This window comes from Heterodontus francisci, unplaced genomic scaffold, assembly GCF_036365525.1.
Source record: "Heterodontus francisci isolate sHetFra1 unplaced genomic scaffold, sHetFra1.hap1 HAP1_SCAFFOLD_869, whole genome shotgun sequence".
NCBI lineage: Eukaryota > Metazoa > Chordata > Chondrichthyes > Heterodontiformes > Heterodontidae > Heterodontus > Heterodontus francisci.
In genome coordinates this window covers 298,818-321,864 of record NW_027142046.1, presented here as the reverse complement: position 1 = coordinate 321,864, position 23,047 = coordinate 298,818, and the positions used below count along the sequence as shown (strand labels likewise).

The following is a 23,047-nucleotide window of genomic DNA, read 5'->3' as shown; positions in this document are numbered from 1 at the left end:
ACAGACTGGAATCTAATCGAGGGGTTCGGGGGGGTTTATATATAGAATAACAGATACCCGGAGAGTGAGTTGCAGACTGGAATCTAATCGAGGGGTTCGGGTGGTTTATATATAGAATAACAGATACCCGGGAGTGAGTTACAGACTGGAATCTAATCGAGGGGTTTGGTGGTTTATATATAGATAACAGATACCCGGGAGTGAGTTACAGACTGGAATCTAATCGAGGGGTTCGGGGGGTTTATATATGGAATAACAGATACCCGGGAGTGAGTTACAGACTGGAATCTAATCGAGGGGTTCGGGGGGTTTATATATAGAATAACAGATACCCGGGAGTGAGTTACAGACTGGAATCTAATCGAGGGGGTTCGGGTGGTTTATACATAGAATAACAGATACCCGGAGTGAGTTACAGACTGGAATCTAATCGAGGGTTCGGTGGTTTATAAATAGAATAACAGATACCCGGGAGTGAGTTACAGACTGGAATCTAATCGAGGGGTTCGGGTGGTTTATATATAGAATAAACAGATACCCGGGAGTGAGTTACAGGCTGGAATCTAATCGAGGGGTTCGGAGGTTTATATATAGAATACAGATACCCGGGAGTGAGTTACAGACTGGAATCTAATCGGGGTGTTCGGGTGTTTATATATAGAATAACAGATACCCGGAGTGAGTTACAGACTGGAATCTATCGAGGGGTTCGGGGGTTTATATATAGATAACAGATACCCGGGAGTGAGTACAGACTGGAATCTAATCGAGGGGTTCGGGTGGTTTATATATAGAATAACAGATACCCGGGAGTGAGTTACAGACTGGAATCTAATCGAGGGTTTGGGTGGTTTATATATAGAATAAACAGATACCCGGGAGTGAGTTGCAGACTGGAATCTAATCGAGGGGTTCGGGGGTTTATATTTGGAATAACAGATACCCGGAGAGTAGTACAGACTGGAATCTAATCGAGGGGTTCGGGGGGTTTATATATAGAATAACAGATACCCGGGAGTGAGTTACAGACTGGAATCTAATCGCGGGGTTCGGTGGTTTATACATAGAATAACAGATACCCGGGAGTGAGTTACAGACTGGAATCTAATCGAGGGGTTCGGGTGGTTTATATATAGAATAACAGATACCCGGGAGTGAGTTACAGACTGGAATCTAATCGAGGGGTTCGGGTGGTTTATATATAGATACCCGGGAGTGAGTTACAGACTGGAATCTAATCGAGGGGTTCGGGGGGTTTATGTATAGAATAACAGATACCCGGGAGTGAGTTACAGGCTGGAATCTAATCGAGAGGTTCGGGGTGGTTTATATATAGAATAACAGATACCCGGGAGTGAGTTACAGACTGGAATCTAATCGAGGGGTTCGGGTGGTTTATATATAGAATAACAGATACCCGGGAGTGAGTTACAGACTGGAATCTAATCGAGGGGTTCGGGTGGTTTATATATAGAATAACAGATACCCGGGAGTGAGTTACAGACTGGAATCTAATCGAGGGGTTCGGGGGGTTTATGTATAGAATAACAGATACCCGGGAGTGAGTTACAGGCTGGAATCTAATCGAGGGGTTCGGGGTGGTTTATATATAGAATAACAGATACCCGGGAGTGAGTTACAGACTGGAATCTAATCGAGGGGTTCGGGTGGTTTATATATAGAATAACAGATACCCGGGAGTGAGTTACAGACTGGAATCTAATCGAGGGGTTCGGGTGGTTTATATATAGAATAACAGATACCCGGGAGTGAGTTACAGACTGGAATCTAATCGAGGGGTTCGGGGTGGTTTATATATAGTATAACAGATACCCGGGAGTGAGTTACAGACTGGAATCTAATCGAGGGGTTCGGGGTGGTTTATATATAGTATAACAGATACCCGGGAGTGAGTTACAGACTGGAATCTAATCGAGGGGTTCGGGTGGTTTATATATAGAATAACAGATACCCGGGAGTGAGTTACAGACTGGAATCTAATCGAGGGGTTCGGGTGGTTTATATATAGAATAACAGATACCCGGGAGTGAGTTACAGACTGGAATCTAATCGAGGGGTTCGGGGTGGTTTATATATAGTATAACAGATACCCGGGAGTGAGTTACAGACTGGAATCTAATCGAGGGGTTCGGGGTGGTTTATATATAGTATAACAGATACCCGGGAGTGAGTTACAGACTGGAATCTAATCGAGGGGTTCGGGTGGTTTGTATATAGAATAACAGATACCCGGGAGTGAGTTACAGACTGGAATCTAATCGAGGGGTTCGAGGGATTTATATATAGAATAACAGATACCCGGGAGTGAGTTACAGACTGGAATCTAATCGGGGGTTCGGGGAGGTTTATATAGAGAATAACAGACACCCGGGAGTGAGTTACAGACTGGAATCTAATCGGGGGTTCGGGGGGGTTTATATATAGAATAACAGATACCCGGGAGTGAGTTACAGACTGGAATCTAATCGGGGGTTCGGGGGGGTTTATATAGAGAATAACAGACACCCGGGAGTGAGTTACAGACTGGAATCTAATCGAATATAAAAGCAAAATACTGCGGATGCTGGAAATCTGAAATAAAAACAAGAAATGCTGGAACCACTCCGCAGGTCTGGCAGCATCTGTGGAAAGAGAAGCAGAGTTAACGTTTCGGGTCAGTGACCTGAGACTGGCTGCTTTTTTTTGGGAATCCTGCTGATGAAATGTGACTGCCTGCCGATTGCAACAATTCCTCAGTACTGACCCTCCGACATTGGAGCAGATGGGAGTGATGGAAACGGGAGGGTGGGGAGGAGAAGAGGGGAGATAATAGATCGAGAGGGGAGCGGAAAGGCGACAGGTGAGGGGAGGGAGGGACTGGGAGAGTTATGGGGAGGGTGGCTGGGAAGAAGGGAGGGGAACCAGCTGGAGGAGAGGGGAGAGGGAGAATGAGGGTGCGGTGAGCAACGGAGTTGAGGGGCTGGAGGGGAGAGGGTGAAATGGATAAGGGGAGGGTCGAGGGGATGGGGGATGATTGCTTGGGAGGGGATGTGGGAATAGGGGGTGATAGGAGAGGGAGGATTGGTTCCCTCAGTCGGGGGACTGGGATAGAGCACTGATGATGAAATGATAAGCTTTCAGGTGATGGAGGAGGATGTGGTCAGCTCAGAGCAGCTGCAGTCTCACAGTTTCCTGCACACATAGTCACAGACGTCCCCATGTAGGAAGATAGAAACAGGAGATGGGCCTCAAAGCTACTTCCTCTGTTCAAGGGAGCACTGCACTGTCAGAGGGTCAGTACTGAGGGAGCGCCGCACTGTCAGAGGGTCAGTACTGAGGGAGTGCCGCACTGTCGGAGGGTCAGTACTGAGGGAGTGCCGCACTGTCAGAGGGTCAGTACTGAGGGAGCGCCGCACTGTCAGAGGGTCAGTACTGAGGGAGCGCCGCACTGTCAGAGGGTCAGTACTGAGGGAGTGCTGCACTGTCGGAGGGTCAGTACTGAGGGAGTGCCGCACTGTTGGAGGGTCAGTACTGAGGGACACCGCACTATCGGAGGGTCAGTACTGAGGGAGCGCCGCACTGTCAGAGGGTCAGTACTGAGGGAGCGCCGCACTGTCAGAGGGTCAGTACTGAGGGAGTGCTGCACTGTCGGAGGGTCAGTACTGAGGGAGTGCTGCACTGTCGGAGGGTCAGTACTGAGGGAGTGCTGCACTGTCGGAGGGTCAGTACTGAGGGAGTGCTGCACTGTCAGAGGGTCAGTACTGAGGGAGCGCCGCACTGTCGGAGGGTCAGTACTGAGGGAGCGCCGCACTGTCAGAGGGTCAGTACTGAGGGAGTGCTGCACTGTCGGAGGGTCAGTACTGAGGGAGTGCTGCACTGTCAGAGGATCGGTACTGAGGGAGTGCCGCACTGTCGGAGGGTCAGTACTGAGGGAGTGCCGCACTGTCGGAGGGTCAGTACTCAGGGAGCGCCGCACTGTCGGAGGGTCAGTACTGAGGGAGTGCCGCACTGTCAGAGGGTCAGTACTGAGGGAGCGTCGCATTGACGGAGGGTCAGTACTGAGGGAGTGCCGCACTGTCAGAGGGTCAGTACTCAGGGAGTGCCGCACTGTCAGAGGGTCAGTACTGAGGGAGCGCCGCACTGTCGGAGGGTCAGTACTGAGGGAGTGCTGCACTGTCAGAGGATCAGTACTGAGGGAGTGCCGCACTGTCGGAGGGTCAGTACTGAGGGAGTGCTGCACTGTCGGAGGGTCAGTACTGAGGGAGTGCTGCACTGTCGGAGGGTCAGTACTGAGGGAGTGCTGCACTGTCAGAGGGTCAGTACTGAGGGAGCGCCGCACTGTCGGAGGGTCAGTACTGAGGGAGCGCCGCACTGTCGGAGGGTCAGTACTGGGGGAGTGCTGCACTGTCGGAGGTGCCGTCTTTCAGATGAGACATTAAACCGAGGCCCCCGTCTGCCCTCTCGGGTGGGTGTAAAAGATCCCACGGCCACTATTGGAAGAAGAGCAGGGGAGTTCTCCCCGGTGTCCTGGGGACAATATTTATCCCTCAACCAACATCAGTAAAAACAGATGATCTGGGTCATTATCACATTGCTGTTGGTGGGATCTTGCTGTGCACAAATTGGCTGCCTCTATTTATTGGTATTACTTGTTGGTCATTCTGTTGCTGGGGAGCTTTAACCTTTACCCTTTGAACCCAGCCTCCTTCCATAGAGAGTTGCTGACTCCCTCTCTCCCCTCGTTCCCTCCCTGCCCAGAAATGGCCGACTTTTCACATCTCCGTCCTTCACACATCACCCTCTGTCCATCAACACCTCCATTTAAAAATTCTCATCCTTGTGTTCAAATCCCTCTGTAACCTCCTCCAGCCCCTACAACACTCCCTATCTCTGTAACCTTCTCCAGCCCCTACATCCCTCCCTATCTCTGTAACCTCCTCCAGCCCCTACAACCCTCCCTATCTCTGTAACCTCCTCCAGCCCCTACAACCCTCCCTATCTCTGTAACCTCCTCCAGCCCCTACAACCCTCCCTATCTCTGTAACCTCCTCCAGACCCTAAAACCCTCCCTATCTCTGTAACCTCCTCCAGTCCCTACAACCCTCACTATCTCTGTAACCTCCTACAGCCCTTACAACCGTCCCTATCTCTGTAACCTCCTCCAGCCCCTACAACCCTCCCTATCTCTGTAACCTCCTCCAGACCCTACAACCCTCCCTATCTCTGTAACCTCCTCCAGCCCCTACAACCCTCCCTATCTCTGTAACCTCCTCCAGCCCCGACAACCCTCCCTATCTCTGTAACCTCCTCCAGCCCCTACAACCCTCCCTATCTCTGTAACCTCCTCCAGACCCTACAACCCTCCCTATCTCTGTAACCTCCTCCAGACCCTACAACCCTCCCTATTTCTGTAACCTCCTCCATTCCCTACAACCCTCCCTATCTCTGTAACCTCCTCCAGCTCCTACAACCCTCCCTATCTCTGTAACCACCTCCAGCCCCGACAACCCTCCCTATCTCTGTAACCTCCTCCAGCCCCTACAACCCTCACTATCTCTGTAACCTCCTCCAGCCTCTTCAACCCTCCCTATCTCTGTAACCTCCTCCAGTCCCTACAACCCTCCCTATCTCTGTAACCTCCTCCAGCTCCTACAACCCTCCCTATCTCTGTAACCTCCTCCAGCCCCTACAACCCTCCCTATCTCTGTAACCTCCTCCAGCCCCCTACAACCCTCCCTATCTCTGTAACCTCCTCCAGCCCCCTACAACCCTCCCTATCTCTGTAACCTCCTCCAATTCCGCCCTCTTGTCCATCCCCCGATTCCCATCGCTCCACCATTGGAGGCCGTGTCTCCAGCTGCTTGGGGCCCTCAGCTCCCCACACGGCCTCTTCGCTGCTCACAATCTTCACACAGTCAGCAGGAGATGAACACTGAAGCACTTAAGTGAAATAAAATGTAGTGATGACTCACCGGCAGCCTTGTATTAATAGCTGGTGAATGTGATCCAGGGTCTGTGCTGTGTGAGGCCGTCAAAGTTAATGGAAGCGTTTGCTTCCCATCCTGTGTTTTAATTCGCTCCCTGTTCCCTCTTGGAGGTAAACCTGCCCCAACTCCTTGCTGCATCTGACTGAGTGCCTCAGTAACCATCTCACCTACACTGTGGGTGCTGGGGGAGGGGGTCCGTCAGGACAGCTCTGCTTCTTCACCCTCACTCTCTGAACCCAGCCCCTCTCCTCTTCCTCTTCAGTCATCAGGATCCCTCTGAAACCTTGGCCAATCAGCCCATCACTTGTCTGCTAGTCCTGATAGAACATTTGCCAACTCTGCCTGGGTTATTCCAGATTACAGAGTAAAGCTCCCTCTACACTGTCCCCATCAAACACTCCCAGGACAGGTACAGTACGGGGGTTAGATACAGAGTAAAGCTCCCTCTACACTGTCCCCATCAAACACTCCCAGGACAGGTACAGTACGGGGGTTAGATACAGAGTAAAGCTCCCTCTACACTATCCCCATCAAACACTCCCAGGACAGGTACAGGGGGTTAGATACAGAGTAAAGCTCCCTCTACACTGTCCCCATCAAACACTCCCAGGACAGGTACAGTACGGGGGTTAGATACAGAGTAAAGCTCCCTCTACACTGTCCGCATCAAACACTCCCAGGACAGGTACAGTACGGGGGTTAGATACAGAGTAAAGCTCCCTCTACACTGTCCCCATCAAACACTCCCCAGGACAGAGACAGTACGGGGGTTAGATACAGAGTAAAGCTCCCTCTACACTGTCCCCATCAAACACTCCCAGGACAGGTACAGTACGGGGGTTAGATACAGAGTAAAGCTCCCTCTACACTGTCCCCATCAAACACTCCGAGGACAGGTACAGTACGGGGGTTAGATACAGAGTAAAACTCCCTCTACACTGTCCCCCATCAAACACTCCCAGGACAGGTACAGTACGGGGGTTAGATACAGAGTAAAGCTCCCTCTACACTGTCCCCATCAAACACTCCCAGGACAGGTACAGTACGGGGGTTAGATACAGAGTAAAGCTCCCTCTACACTGTCCCCATCAAACACTCCCAGGACAGGTACAGTACGGGGGTTAGATACAGAGTAAAGCTCCCTCTACACTGTCCACATCAAACACTCCCAGGACAGGTTTGGATTTGATTGCAAATTGATTTTGTTCTTTTTCTGTGTTTTGCTTACATATTCAGGGTTAGAGGTCGATTGTGTGGCAGTGGGAAGATGGCGAAGGGGTGTGACCTGCTCCAAATGCTTCCGGCGGCCAGCCTCCTCTTGGTCCTACTGGGTGGCGCTCGGCTGTGCAGTGGCCAGCCCGGGAAGGCCGCGGACGGCGAGCCCCCGACCCCGGCCTCCGCTAACAATCTGAGCTGCCTGGGTCTGTACGAGTGCGAGGAGGGGGTTATCCTGCCCGTCTGGCAGCCCCAGGACCCCTCAGTGGGTGACACGGTGGCCCGAGCCATCGTGTACTTTGTGGCGATGGTCTACATGTTCCTGGGGATGTCCATCATTGCGGACCGTTTCATGGCTTCGATCGAGGTCATCACCTCGCAGGAGAGGGAGATCACCATTAAGAAGGCCAACGGGGAGACCATGACGGCCACGGTCCGGATTTGGAACGAGACGGTTTCCAACTTGACCCTGATGTCCCTTGGCTCCTCTGCCCCCGAGATCCTCCTCTCGGTCATCGAGGTCTGCGGCCACAACTTCGAGGCGGGCGTGCTGGGCCCAGCCACCATCGTGGGCAGTGCCGCTTTCAACATGTTCATCATCATCGCCATCTGCATCTACGTGGTGCCCGACGGAGAGAACCGCAAAATCAAACACTTGCGGGTCTTCTTCGTCACCGCCAGCTGGAGCATCTTCGCCTACATCTGGCTCTACCTGATCCTGGCCGTCATCTCGCCGGGCGTGGTCGAGGTGTGGGAGGGCCTCCTCACCTTTCTGTTCTTCCCCACCTGCGTCATCCTGGCGTGGATTGCTGACCGCCGACTCCTCATCTACAAGTACATGTACAAGAGATACCGAGCAGACAAGAATCGGGGGCTGATTATCGAGACGGTCGGCGAAAGGCCACTGGACAAGTTGGACGTGGAGATGGACGGGGTCTACAAGGGCTCGCAGGACGGCTTGGATTCGGAAAGCGGGGAGAAGGACCAGGACGAGGAGGCCCGGAGGGTGATGGCACGCGTCCTCAGGGAGCTGCGACAGCGTCACCCTGAGAAAGACACCGAGCAGCTCATCGAGTTGGCCAACTACCACGCTCTGACGCAGCAACAGAAGAGCCGGGCCTTCTACCGAATCCAAGCCACCCGTCTCATGACCGGGGCGGGCAACATCCTCAAGAAACACGCGGCCGAGCAGGCCCGCAAGGCCCTGAGCCTGCAGGACCTGGGGTTGGAGGTCAGCAAGCTGGGCGGGAAGGTCTCCTTCGAGCACGCGCAGTACCAGTGCTTTGAGAACTGCGGCACGCTCAAACTGGCCGTGACCCGGGAGGGCGGCGACTCCACCCGCACCGTCCAGGTGGACTACCGGACGGAGGACGGAACTGCCAACGCCGGCTCGGACTATGAGTTCGCCGAGGGCACCTTGGTCTTCAAGCCGGGTGAGATGCGGCGGGAGCTTTCGGTGGGCATCATCGACGATGACATCTTCGAGGAGGACGAGTATTTCTACGTGCGCCTGTGCAACCTGCGGGTCAGCCACTCCGAGGACGGGCACGACGCCAGGCCCCCCGGGTTCAGCCTGGGCGAGCGCAACACCGCCACTGTCACCATCTTCGACGATGACCACGCGGGCATCTTCTCCTTCGAGCACGAGTCCCAGCGGGTCAGCGAGAGCGTGGGCGTCATGAGGGCCAGAGTGCAGAGGACATCGGGGGCGAGGGGCACTGTGCACGTCCCCTTCAAGATGCTCGAGGGGGCAGCCAAAGCCAGCGAGGACTTTGAGCAGTACAGCGGGCACCTGGTCTTTGAGAACGACGAGACCCTGTAAGTCACTCTCTGCTTGATCTTTGATAAAATGTCTCACTCTTTCCTGCCCCCCCGCATTTCCATCTTCCCCCTTTACGTTCCAAACACCTGGCCATTTCCTTCTGCACCAAAGCTTAACAGAGAAGCAGCTTATTAGAGAATCCTACAGCACGAGGAGGCCCATTCGTCCCATCGTCCCTGTGCTAGCTCTCTGAAAGATCTCTCCAATCAGTCCCACTCCCCCCCTGCTCTTTCCCCCACAGCTCTGTAAATTTCTCCTTTTCAACTATTTATCCAATTCCCCTTTTGAAAGTTACTATTGAATCTGCTTCCACCGCCCTTTCAGGCAGCGCGTTCCAGATCACAACAACTCACTGTGTAAAAAAAATTCTCCTCATCTCCCCCTCTGGTTCTTTTACCAATTCTCTTCAATCTGTGTCTCTCTGGTTACCGACCCTCCTGCCACTGGAAACAGTTTCTCCTCGATTAAATCTCCCCCTTAACCTTCTCTGCTCTAAGGAGAACAATCCCAGCTTCTCCCAGTCTCTCCACATTAACTGAAGTCCCTCATCCCTGGGACCATTCCAGTAAATCTCATCCGCACCCTCTCCAAGGCCTTGACGTCCTTCCGAAAGTGCGGGGCCCGGAATTGGACACAATTCTCCAGCTGGAGCCTCTGTCAACAATTCAAATGGAGATTCCCTATGTAAACGGTTGACTGTAACGGCCCAGTTACGGGCTGTGGCCAGGAGGCGGCGCCACGGAGCACACGCCCCTGTGCGCGGAAAAACGCGTCGTGGTTGGGAATTCTCCGCACTTTCCCCGTCTCCGTAACCGTCGGTAACCTCGGTTAAGCAGGATGGATTCTCTGCCAGATTCCAGCCGAGAATTCCGATTTCTCTCCAGAATATTCTCGCCCACGTTTAAGGTTGCGCCTCCTCGTTCCGGGCCTCCCCCCTCCGCCCCACACCAGAGGAAATAGTTTCTTTGTGTCCAACTTACCAAATCCTTTTGACATTTTCTCGCACCTCAATCGAATCCATCATTAATGTTCTCAAATGTTTAGCTGGTTGCTTAATTTTGAGAAGGTTTTTCATTCGTGTCAAGTCAATAGATTTAACGCAGAACTGTATAAGAGGTTTCTTGAGTAGTATGTCAAGAAAGCTGGTTGAACTGCCAATTCCAGCCTCTTGTCCATCCCCCGATTCCTATCGCTCCACCATTGGCGGCCGTACCTTCAGCTGCCCGGGGAGCCAGTGTCGGTCAGCGAGCACCAGGGGGTAATGGGTGAACGGTACTCGGCGCGTGTGAGGACACGGTGGGTGGGGGGCAGCAGCGTTTTCGGAGACTTTCATTCCTTCTCGAAGGTCTCCACCATCCATCGACTGGTCCCTCTGGCGAGTGGGGGAATTAGCCAGCGTTTCTACATTCAAAAGGAGAAAGTTCTTCCGCGTGCAGGTAACGGACTAAAAGCAGGGGCGTGGGGCTGAACCCCGGGGCTGTTGCAACGAGCCAGCCCAGGTGTGATGGACCGAGTGGCCTCACTCAGCATGTGCTGTGAGTTTGTATGATGTGCGACGGCCTTTTGAAACTCTGCCAGGCGTACTGACGCATGGTTCTGGATTGGGTAGTCGGAGCCCAGGCAACTGCAGATGCGACTGTGGGGGAAAGTCCCTAAGGCTGTGTTGAAGGTTGTAAGTAGAGCAAGCTTCTGTGTCTGCAGTAGGTTCTGCTAGAACTGGAGACTGATTTCCAACAGGAGAAAGCGTTTCTTCCTCACTGACCTTCACAAGTTTTTATTTCCATCTTGTTCTTCAATTTCCCACTGCCAACAGAGTACAGACGTCTGGTGTACAGGAGCACAGGAATAGGATCAGGCCACTCAGCCCCTCGAACCATTCCAGCCCCTCGAGCCTGTTCCACCATTCCAATGAGATCATGGCTGATCTGCATATTAACTCTATTCACCCACCGTACAGTCCCTCAATCCCCTTGTCGAGCAAAAATCTATCGCTCTCTGATTTAAAATGATTCATTCAGCTAACACCTACTGCTTTCCATGGGACTGAGTTCCACACTCCGACCACCCTTTGTGTGAAGAATTGTTTCCTAACTTCTCTCCTGAAAGGGCTGCCTCTGATTTTCAGGAATTGTCCCCCCGTGTCCTAGACTCCCCCAAATGTTTCTCTCGATCTATCCTGTCAATTCCTTTCAAAATTCCAACAAACCTCAATCAAATCACCCCCTTCTATACTTTCCACTAGCTCAGCACTGACCCTCCGACAGTGCGGCACTCCCTCAGTACTGACCCTCCGACAGTGCGGCACTCCCTCAGTACTGACCCTCCGACAGTGCAGCACTCCCTCAGTACAGACCCTCCGACAGTGCGGCACTCCCTCAGTACTGACCCTCCGACAGTGCGGCGTTCCCTCAGTACTGACCCTCCGACAGTGCGGCGCTCCCTCAGTACTGACCCTCTGACAGCGTTCAGGTTGGGTTGAGTTGGGATGTGCTGGAGGTTCGGGTTGGGTTGAGTTGGGATGTGTTGGAGGTTCGGGTTGGGTTCAATTGGGATGTGTTGGAGGTTCGGGTTGGGTTGAGTTGGGATGTGTTGGAGGTTCGGGTTGGGTTGAATTGGGATGTGCTGGAGGTTCGGGTTGGGTTGAGTTGGGATGTGTTGGAGGTTCGGGTTGGGTTGAATTGGGATGTGTTGGAGGTTTGGGTTGGGTTGAATTGGGATATGTTGGAGGTTCGGGTTGGGTTGAATTGGGATGTGTTGGAGGTTCGGGTTGGGTTGAATTGGGATGTGTTGGAGGTTCGGGTTGGGTTGAGTTGGGATGTGTTGGAGGTTCGGGTTGGGTTGAATTGGGATGTGTTGGAGGTTCGGGTTGGGTTGAGTTGGGATGTGCTGGAGGTTCGGGTTGGGTTGAGTTGGGATGTGTTGGAGGTTCGGGTTGGGTTCAATTGGGATGTGTTGGAGGTTCGGGTTGGGTTGAGTTGGGATGTGTTGGAGGTTCGGGTTGGGTTCAATTGGGATGTGTTGGAGGTTCGGGTTGGGTTGAGTTGGGATGTGTTGGAGGTTCGGGTTGGGTTGAATTGGGATGTGTTGGAGGTTTGGGTTGGGTTGAATTGGGATATGTTGGAGGTTCGGGTTGGGTTGAATTGGGATGTGTTGGAGGTTCGGGTTGGGTTGAATTGGGATGTGTTGGAGGTTCGGGTTGGGTTGAGTTGGGATGTGTTGGAGGTTCGGGTTGGGTTGAATTGGGATGTGTTGGAGGTTCGGGTTGGGTTGAGTTGGGATGTGCTGGAGGTTCGGGTTGGGTTGAGTTGGGATGTGTTGGAGGTTCGGGTTGGGTTGAGTTGGGATGCACTGGAGGTTCGGGTTGGGTTGAGTTGGGATGTGCTGGAGGTTCGGGTTGGGTTGAGTTGGGATGTGCTGGAGGTTCGGGTTGGGTTGAGTTGGGATGTGCTAGAGGTTCGGGTTGGGTTGAATTGGGATGTGTTGGAGGTTCGGGTTGGGTTGAGTTGGGATGTGTTGGAGGTTCGGGTTGGGTTGAGTTGGGATGTGCTGGAGGTTCGGGTTGGGTTGAGTTGGGATGTGCTGGAGGTTCGGGTTGGGTTGAGTTGGGATGTGCTGGAGGTTCGGGTTGGGTTGAGTTGGGATGTGCTGGAGGTTCGGGTTGGGTTGAGTTGGGATGTGCTGGAGGTTCGGGTTGGGTTGAGTTGGGATGTGCTGGAGGTTCGGGTTGGGTTGAATTGGGATGTGCTGGAGGTTCGGGTTGGGTTGAATTGGGATGTGCTGGAGGTTCGGGTTGGGTTGAGTTGGGATGTGCTGGAGGTTCGGGTTGGGTTGAATTGGGATGTGTTGGAGGTTCGGGTTGGGTTGAATTGGGATGTGTTGGAGGTTCGGGTTGGGTTGAGTTGGGATGTGTTGGAGGTTCGGGTTGGGTTGAATTGGGATGTGTTGGAGGTTCGGGTTGGGTTGAGTTGGGATGTGTTGGAGGTTCGGGTTGGGTTGAGTTGGGATGCGCTGGAGGTTCGGGTTGGGTTGAGTTGGGATGCGCTGGAGGTTCGGGTTGGGTTGAGTTGGGATGCGCTGGAGGTTCGGGTTGGGTTGAGTTGGGATGTGCTGGAGGTTCGGGTTGGGTTGAGTTGGGATGTGCTGGAGGTTCGGGTTGGGTTGAATTGGGATGTGCTGGAGGTTCGGGTTGGGTTGAATTGGGATGTGCTGGAGGTTCGGGTTGGGTTGAGTTGGGATGTGCTGGAGGTTCGGGTTGGGTTGAATTGGGATGTGTTGGAGGTTCGGGTTGGGTTGAATTGGGATGTGTTGGAGGTTCGGGTTGGGTTGAGTTGGGATGTGTTGGAGGTTCGGGTTGGGTTGAATTGGGATGTGTTGGAGGTTCGGGTTGGGTTGAGTTGGGATGTGTTGGAGGTTCGGGTTGGGTTGAGTTGGGATGCGCTGGAGGTTCGGGTTGGGTTGAGTTGGGATGCGCTGGAGGTTCGGGTTGGGTTGAGTTGGGATGCGCTGGAGGTTCGGGTTGGGTTGAGTTGGGATGTGCTGGAGGTTCGGGTTGGGTTGAGTTGGGATGTGTTGGAGGTTCGGGTTGGGTTGAGTTGGGATGTGTTGGAGGTTCGGGTTGGGTTGAGTTGGGATGTGTTGGAGGTTCGGGTTGGGTTGAGTTGGGATGTGCTAGAGGTTCGGGTTGGGTTGAATTGGGATGTGCTGGAGGTTCGGGTTGGGTTGAGTTGGGATGTGTTGGAGGTTCGGGTTGGGTTGAGTTGGGATGTGCTGGAGGTTCGGGTTGGGTTGAATTGGGATGTGTTGGAGGTTCGGATTGGGTTGAATTGGGATGTGTTGGAGGTTCGGGTTGGGTTGAGTTGGGATGTGTTGGAGGTTCGGGTTGGGTTGAATTGGGATGTGTTGGAGGTTCGGGTTGGGTTGAGTTGGGATGTGTTGGAGGTTCGGATTGGGTTGAATTGGGATGTGCTGGAGGTTCGGGTTGGGTTGAGTTGGGATGTGTTGGAGGTTCGGGTTGGGTTGAGTTGGGATGTGTTGGAGGTTCGGGTTGGGTTGAATTGGGATGTGTTGGAGGTTCGGGTTGGGTTGAGTTGGGATGTGCTGGAGGTTCGGGTTGGGTTGAATTGGGATGTGTTGGAGGTTCGGGTTGGGTTGAGTTGGGATGTGTTGGAGGTTCGGATTGGGTTGAATTGGGATGTGTTGGAGGTTCGGGTTGGGTTGAGTTGGGATGTGCTGGAGGTTCGGGTTGGGTTGAGTTGGGATGTGTTGGAGGTTCGGGTTGGGTTGAGTTGGGATGTGTTGGAGGTTCGGGTTGGGTTGAATTGGGATGTGTTGGAGGTTCGGGTTGGGTTGAGTTGGGATGTGCTGGAGGTTCGGGTTGGGTTGAGTTGGGATGTGCTGGAGGTTCGGGTTGGGTTGAGTTGGGATGTGCTGGAGGTTCGGGTTGGGTTGAATTGGGATGTGTTGGAGGTTCGGGTTGGGTTGAATTGGGATGTGTTGGAGGTTCGGGTTGGGTTGAGTTGGGATGTGTTGGAGGTTCGGATTGGGTTGAATTGGGATGTGTTGGAGGTTCGGGTTGGGTTGAGTTGGGATGTGCTGGAGGTTCGGGTTGGGTTGAGTTGGGATGTGTTGGAGGTTCGGGTTGGGTTGAGTTGGGATGTGTTGGAGGTTCGGGTTGGGTTGAATTGGGATGTGTTGGAGGTTCGGGTTGGGTTGAGTTGGGATGTGCTGGAGGTTCGGGTTGGGTTGAGTTGGGATGTGCTGGAGGTTCGGGTTGGGTTGAATTGGGATGTGCTGGACATTGGATTGCATTGGGGGTAGGTTGTACCTCTCAGTGTTAGATTCCTTAAAGTTTGAGGAAGAAACTCTGTAATTATTCTATTTCTTTGCTTCAATTAACATTTCTCTTTCCACACGATGAAAATAATTTAACTTTTCTGACTGTTAATGAGTGATTAATTTTATCTCAAGCCCCAGGGATTTTAAAATTCATCAGTGTAAGTGACTGGATTGTGAATAAATGGAGCTGAACATTATTCAATATAATAATATTGAACTACTGTTACACAGTGAGTGAGTAATATACAGACTGGGAAGATCCAAAGTTTCATTGCTGTTCTGAATAAGTTCATCTCACCTGGGGCAGCAGCAGGGGCAACAACACAACTTGCATTTATCTAGCGCCTTTAACAGTAAAACATCCCCAAAGTGCTTCGCAGGAGCGTAAATCAGACAGAATTTGACCCCGAGCCACATCAGGCGATATTAGGGACAGGCGACCAAAAGCTCGGTCAAAGAGGTCGGTTTTTAAGGAGCGTCTTGAAGGAGGAGAGAGAGAGGCGGAGAGGTTTAGAGAGGGAATTCTAGAGCTTAGGGCCCCCAGGCAGCTGAAGGCACGGCCGCCAATGGTGGAGCGTTGGGAATCGGGGGATGGACAAGAGGCTTGTCATAGCCTCAATCTGTGGGCAGGGAACAGAGTTTGTGGTGGAGATAGGCACAGGCCATTCGGCCCATCCGCTCCGTGCTGGGGTTTCTGCTCCACACGAGCCTCCTCCCACCCCCTCTCCATCTCACCCTATCACCATCTCCTTCTATTCCTTTCTCCCTCATGTGTTTATCCAGCTTCCCCCTTAAATATATCGATAATATTCACCTCAAGCACTCCCTGTGGTAGTGAGTTCCACATTCTCCCCACTCTCTGGGGAAAGGAGATTCTCCTGAATTCCCCATTGGATTTATTACTGACTGTTTTATATTGATGGCCCCCTAGTTCTGGTCTCCCCGACAATTGGAAACATCTTCTCTACATCGACCCGATCGAACCCCCTTCATTAGTTTAAAGCCCTCGATCAGGTCACCCCCCCCCCCCCCCCCCTCAGCCTTCCCTTTCCTCGAGAAAAGACCCCCAGCCTGTCCGACGTTTTTGTCCGGTTAACGCTCTCGTGAAGCACCGAGGGATGCTTTTCTGTGTTAAAAGGCGCTATCTAAATGCAAGTTGTGCTTGCTCTCGTTGGGGTCTGTGTCAACAAACCATCCAGGGCAGAAGGTTGTAAATTGCGTCCTCCCTTCGTTCACCTGAGAACGGAGCTACGAGGCAGTGCCATGGGCAGTAACCATAGCAACGCCAGCCATCACAATGCTGACGGCAACGACTGCTTCTAGGTTATTGTAGCATTAACAATCAGGATTAAACTCAGTGTAACCTCTAATGTAAGCATCAAAGAGATTAACAGGCAAATCTGATTCTGGTCAAATAATCTACACGTATGAATATATAACTACATCTCCGTCTTTAGGGGAGGATTTTTACTGGAATATCCAGGAATTATAGAGTTAGAATTAATGGTGTAGCTTTACTCTGTATCTAACTCCCGTACTGTACCTGTCCTGGGAGTGTTTGATGGGGGACAGTGTAGAGGGAGCTTTACTCTGTATCTAACCCCCGTACTGTACCTGTCCTGGGTGTGTTTGATGGGGACAGTGTAGAGGGAGCTTTACTCTGTATCTAACCCCCGTACTGTACCTGTCCTGGGTGTGTTTGATGGGGACAGTGTAGAGGGAGCTTTACTCTGTATCTAACCCCCGTACTGTACCTGTCCTGGGTGTGTTTGATGGGGACAGTGTAGAGGGAGCTTTACTCTGTATCTAACCCCCGTACTGTACCTGTCCTGGGAGTGTTTGATGTGGACAGTGTAGAGGGAGCTTTACTCTGTATCTAACCCCCGTACTGTACCTGTCCTGGGAGTGTTTGATGGGGACAGTGTAGAGGGAGCTTTACTCTGTATCTAACCCCCGTACTGTACCTGTCCTGGGAGTGTTTGATGGGGACAGTGTAGAGGGAGCTTTACTCTGTATCTAACCCCCGTACTGTACCTGTCCTGGGAGTGTTTGATGTGGACAGTGTAGAGGGAGCTTTACTCTGTATCTAACCCCCGTACTGTACCTGTCCTCGGAGTGTTTGATGGGGACAGTGTAGAGGGAGCTTTACTCTGTATCTAACCCCCGTACTGTACCTGTCCTGGGAGTGTTTGATGGGGACAGTGTAGAGGGAGCTTTACTCTGTATCTAACCCCCATACTGTACCTGTCCTGGGAGTGTTTGATGGGGACAGTGTAGAGGGAGCTTTACTCTGTATCTAACCCCCGTACTGCACCTGTCCTGGGAGTGTTTGATGTGGACAGTGTAGAGGGAGCTTTACTCTGTATCTAGCCCCCGTACTGTACCTGTCCTGGGAGTGTTTGATGTGGACAGTGTAGAGGGAGCTTTACTCTGTATCTAACCCCCGTACTGTACCTGTCCTCGGAGTGTTTGATGGGGACAGTGTAGAGGGAGCTTTACTCTGTATCTAACCCCCGTACTGTACCTGTCCTGGGAGTGTTTGATGGGGACAGTGTAGAGGGAGCTTTACTCTGTATCTAACCCCCGTACTGTCTCTGTCCTGGGGAGTGTTTGATGGGGACAGTGTAGAGGGAGCTTTACTCTGTATCTAACCCCCGTACTGTACCTGTCCTGGGAGTGTTTGATGCGGACAGTGTAGAGGGAGCTTTACTCTGTATCTAACCCCCGTACTGTACCTGTCCTGGGAGTGTTTGATGGGGACAGTGTAGAGGGAGCTTTACTCTGTATCTAACCCCCGTACTGTACCTGTCCTGGGAGTGTTTGATGGGGACAGTGTAGAGGGAGCTTTACTCTGTATCTAACCCCCGTACTGTACCTGTCCTGGGAGTGTTTGATGGGGGACAGTGTAGAGGGAGTTTTACTCTGTATCTAACCCCCGTACTGTACCTGTCCTCGGAGTGTTTGATGGGGACAGTGTAGAGGGAGCTTTACTCTGTATCTAACCCCCGTACTGTACCTGTCCTGGGAGTGTTTGATGGGGACAGTGTAGAGGGAGCTTTACTCTGTATCTAACCCCCGTACTGTCTCTGTCCTGGGGAGTGTTTGATGGGGACAGTGTAGAGGGAGCTTTACTCTGTATCTAACCCCCGTACTGTACCTGTCCTGGGAGTGTTTGATGCGGACAGTGTAGAGGGAGCTTTACTCTGTATCTAACCCCCGTACTGTACCTGTCCTCGGAATGTTTGATGGGGACAGTGTAGAGGGAGCTTTACTCTGTATCTAACCCCCGTACTGTACCTGTCCTGGGAGTGTTTGATGGGGACAGTGTAGAGGGAGCTTTACTCTGTATCTAACCCCCGTACTGTCTCTGTCCTGGGGAGTGTTTGATGGGGACAGTGTAGAGGGAGCTTTACTCTGTATCTAACCCCCGTACTGTACCTGTCCTGGGAGTGTTTGATGCGGACAGTGTAGAGGGAGCTTTACTCTGTATCTAACCCCCGTACTGTACCTGTCCTGGGAGTGTTTGATGGGGGACAGTGTAGAGGGAGCTTTACTCTGTATCTAACCCCCGTACTGTACCTGTCCTGGGAGTGTTTGATGGGGGACAGTGTAGAGGGAGCTTTACTCTGTATCTAACCCCCGTACTGTACCTGTCCTGGGAGTGTTTATTGGGGACAGTGTAGAGGGAGCTTTACTCTGTATCTAACCCCCATACTGTACCTGTCCTGGGAGTGTTTGATGGGGGACAGTGTAGAGGGAGCTTTACTCTGTATCTAACCCCCGTACTGTACCTGTCCTGGGAGTGTTTGATGGGGGACAGTGTAGAGGGAGCTTTACTCTGTATCTAACCCCGTGCTGCACATTGTTCCAGCTCGGGATTGTTTCTCGATAACATTGAGGGAAGCAAAACAGACACTTGCCAAAAAACAAAACCACAGAAGCTCACGCCACAAACATTGGTGAATGATGTCACATCCTGCAGCTGAGAGCCATGAATAGCTTTTGGTCTGCACCTGGAGCCTACAGTTCTCCGTCTCTACCTCACTACTGCCTGCAGAGAACCACAGACTCATACAGCAAAGGAGGAGGCCATTCAGCCCATCGTCCTTGTGCTGGCTCTCTGAAAGATCTCTCCAATCAGTCCCACTCCCCCGCTGCTCTTTCCCCCACAGCTCTGTAAATTTCTCCTATTCAAATATTTATCCAATTCCCCTTTTGAAAGTTACTATTGAATCTGCTTCCACCGCCCTTTCAGGCAGCGCGTTCCAGATCACAACAACTCACTGTGTAAAAACAAATTATTCTTAAGTTGGCAGCGATCTGAGGGTGTTGGAGTGATCCTGCCCCCCTGCTCCCAACTGGGACCATCCGCTCCCTGCTGGGACCCCGGACCCCTCGCCCGAGGCCCTGCTCTTTGACTTTTGGTTACATCCCGTTTCCTCACCAGGTTGAATAGGTTCGGTGGAGGGGAGGTGCTGGTGCCTGTGGGACCCAGAGAGAATCAGTGTCACGGGACGGTGGGGGGAAGCGGTCCGCGGGAATGGGCCGTGTATAATTGGTGATGAGGTTTTCTGGCTGGAAGCTAACTGCAGCAGTAACTCTGATTGATCAGACTGGCTGCCCCTTTAGCCATTCCTCAGCTGCAGCTTAGCAATTACAGTGAAGATGGGAATGAGTGGATTTACATTCCGTCCCTCATCCCCATCATTCCTGAGGATTTTGAATGGGTTTACCAGATATTCCCCAGGGACATGCACTCAGGGCAGCTACATTACAGCCCATGTTCCAGAAATGGCGATCGAAAGCAAAGAGCGACAGAGTCAAGTAATACATCACCGTGTGGGTGTGTGTGTGTGTGTGTGTCTGAATCACAGACCCTGTCCCATCACTGTGTGTGTGTGTGTAAATCACATAAACAGAGCCTCATCCCATCACTGTGTGTGTGTGTGTGTAAATCACATAAACAGAGCCTCATCCCATCACTGTGTGTGTGTGTGTAAATCACAGAAACAGGGCCTCATCCCAACACTGTGTGTGTGTGTGTAAATCACATAAACAGAGCCTCATCCGATCACTGTATGTGTGTGTGTGTGTGTGTGTGTGACTGAATCACAGACCCTGTCCCATCACTTGGTGTGTAAATCACATAAACAGAGCCTCATCCCATCACTGTGTCTGTGTGTGTAAATCACAGAAACAGGGCCTCATCCCAACACTGTGTGTGTGTGTGTAAATCACATAAACAGGGCCTCATCCCATCACAGTGTGTGTGTGTGTGTGTAAATCACATAAACAGAGCCTCATCCCATCACTGTGTGTGTGTGTAAATCACATAAACAGGGCCTCATCCCATCACAGTGTGTGTGTGTGTGTGTAAATCACATAAACAGGGCCTCATCCCATCACTGTGTGTGTGTGTGTGTGTGTAAATCACATAAACAGAGCCTCATCCGATCACTGTGTGTGTGTGTAAATCACATAAACAGAGCCTTATCCCATCACTGTGTGTGTGTGTAAATCACATAAACAGAGCCTCATCCCATCACTGTGTGTGTGTGTAAATCACATAAACAGGGCCTCATCCCATCACAGTGTGTGTGTGTGTGTAAATCACATAAACAGGGCCTCATCCCATCACTGTGTGTGTGTGTAAATCACATAAACAGAGCCTCATCCCATCACTGTGTGTGTGTGTGTAAATCACATAAACAGAGCCTCATCCCATCACTGTGTGTGTGTGTAAATCACATAAACAGAGTCTCATCCCATCACTGTGTGTGTGTGTGTGTGTGTGTGTGTGTGTGTAAATCACATAAACAGAGCCTCATCCCCTCACTGTGTGTGTGTGTGTAAATCACATAAACAGAGCCTCATCCCATCACTGTGTGTGTGTGTGTGTAAAGCACATAAACAGAGCCTCATCCCATCACTGTGTGTGTGTGTGTAAATCACATAAACAGAGCCTCATCCCCTCACTGTGTGTGTGTGTGTAAATCACATAAACAGAGCCTCATCCCATCACTGTGTGTGTGTGTGTGTAAAGCACATAAACAGAGCCTCATCCCCTCACTCTGTGTGTGTGTGTGTAAATCACATAAACAGAGTCTCATCCCATCACTGTGTGTGTGTGTGTGTAAATCACATAAACAGAGCCTCATCCCCTCACTGTGTGTGTGTGTGTAAATCACATAAACAGAGCCTCATCCCATCACTGTGTGTGTGTGTGTGTAAATCACATAAACAGAGTCTCATCCCATCACTGTGTGTGTCTGTGTGTAAATCACATAAACAGAGCCTCATCCCCTCACTGTGTGTGTGTGAGTAAATCACATAAACAGAGTCTCATCCCATCACTGTGTGTGTGTGTGTGTAAATCACATAAACAGAGCCTCATCCCCTCACTGTGTGTGTGTGTGTAAATCACATAAACAGAGCCTCATCCCCTCACTGTGTGTGTGTGTGTAAATCACATAAACAGAGCCTCATCCCATCACTGTGTGTGTGTGTGTAAATCACATAAACAGAGCCTCATCCCATCACTGTGTGTGTGTGTAAATCAGATAAACAGAGCCTCATCCCATCACTGTGTGTGTGTGTAAATCAGATAAACAGAGCCTCATCCCATCACTGTGTGTGTGTGTGTAAATCACATAAACAGAGCCTCATCCCCTCACTGTGTGTGTGTGTGTAAAGCACATAAACAGAGCCTCATCCCATCACTGTGTGTGTGTGTAAATCAGATAAACAGAGCCTCATCCCATCACTGTGTGTGTGTGTGTAAATCACATAAACAGAGCCTCATCCCCTCACTGTGTGTGTGTGTGTGTGTGTAAATCACATAAACAGAGCCTCATCCCATCACTGTGTGTGTGTGTAAATCAGATAAACAGAGCCTCATCCCATCACTGTGTGTGTGTGTAAATCAGATAAACAGAGCCTCATCCCATCACTGTGTGTGTGTGTGTAAATCACATAAACAGAGCCTCATCCCATCACTGTGTGTGTGTGTGTGTAAATCACATAAACAGAGCCTCATCCCCTCACTGTGTGTGTGTGTGTAAAGCACATAAACAGAGCCTCATCCCATCACTGTGTGTGTGTGTAAATCAGATAAACAGAGTCTCATCCCATCACTGTGTGTGTGTGTGTGTGTGTAAATCACATAAACAGAGCCTCATCCCATCACTGTGTGTGTGTGTGTGTGTAAATCACATAAACAGGGCCTCATCCCATCACTGTGTGTGTGTGTGTGTAAATCACATACAGAGTCTCATCCCATCACTGTGTGTGTGTGTGTGTAAATCACATAAACAGAGCCTCATCCCATCACTGTGTGTGTGTGTAAATCACATAAACAGAGTCTCATCCCATCACTGTGTGTGTGTGTGTAAATCACAGAAACAGGGCCTCATCCCAACACTGTGTGTGTGTGTGTAAATCACATAAACAGAGCCTCATCCGATCACTGTATGTGTGTGTGTGTGTGTGTGTGTGACTGAATCACAGACCCTGTCCCATCACTTTGTGTGTAAATCACATAAACAGAGCCTCATCCCATCACTGTGTCTGTGTGTGTAAATCACAGAAACAGGGCCTCATCCCAACACTGTGTGTGTGTGTGTAAATCACATAAACAGGGCCTCATCCCATCACAGTGTGTGTGTGTGTGTGTAAATCACATAAACAGAGCCTCATCCCATCACTGTGTGTGTGTGTAAATCACATAAACAGGGCCTCATCCCATCACAGTGTGTGTGTGTGTGTGTAAATCACATAAACAGGGCCTCATCCCATCACTGTGTGTGTGTGTGTGTGTGTAAATCACATAAACAGAGCCTCATCCGATCACTGTGTGTGTGTGTAAATCACATAAACAGAGCCTTATCCCATCACTGTGTGTGTGTGTAAATCACATAAACAGAGCCTCATCCCATCACTGTGTGTGTGTGTAAATCACATAAACAGGGCCTCATCCCATCACAGTGTGTGTGTGTGTGTAAATCACATAAACAGAGCCTCATCCGATCACTGTGTGTGTGTGTAAATCACATAAACAGAGCCTTATCCCATCACTGTGTGTGTGTGTAAATCACATAAACAGAGCCTCATCCCATCACTGTGTGTGTGTGTAAATCACATAAACAGAGTCTCATCCCATCACTGTGTGTGTGTGTGTGTGTGTGTGTAA

At 51.2% G+C, this 23,047-nt stretch overlaps 1 protein-coding gene across 2 annotated transcripts in view; it reads left to right on the top strand.

Annotated features, from left to right (window-relative positions):
• The first annotated feature begins 7,301 nt into the window (after nt 1–7,301).
• Nucleotides 7,302–23,047, top strand: part of LOC137366371 (sodium/calcium exchanger 1-like) — a 197,527-nt gene continuing 181,781 nt past the window's right edge. The window contains exon 1 of one of the 2 annotated variants that reach the window (XM_068028268.1): nt 7,302–9,020. In XM_068028268.1, the coding sequence (XP_067884369.1) occupies nt 7,510–9,020 (1,511 nt within the window). In that variant the 5' untranslated portion in view covers nt 7,302–7,509. The remainder of the gene's footprint in view (nt 9,021–23,047) is intronic. The other variant, XM_068028267.1, reaches the window with a different exon arrangement.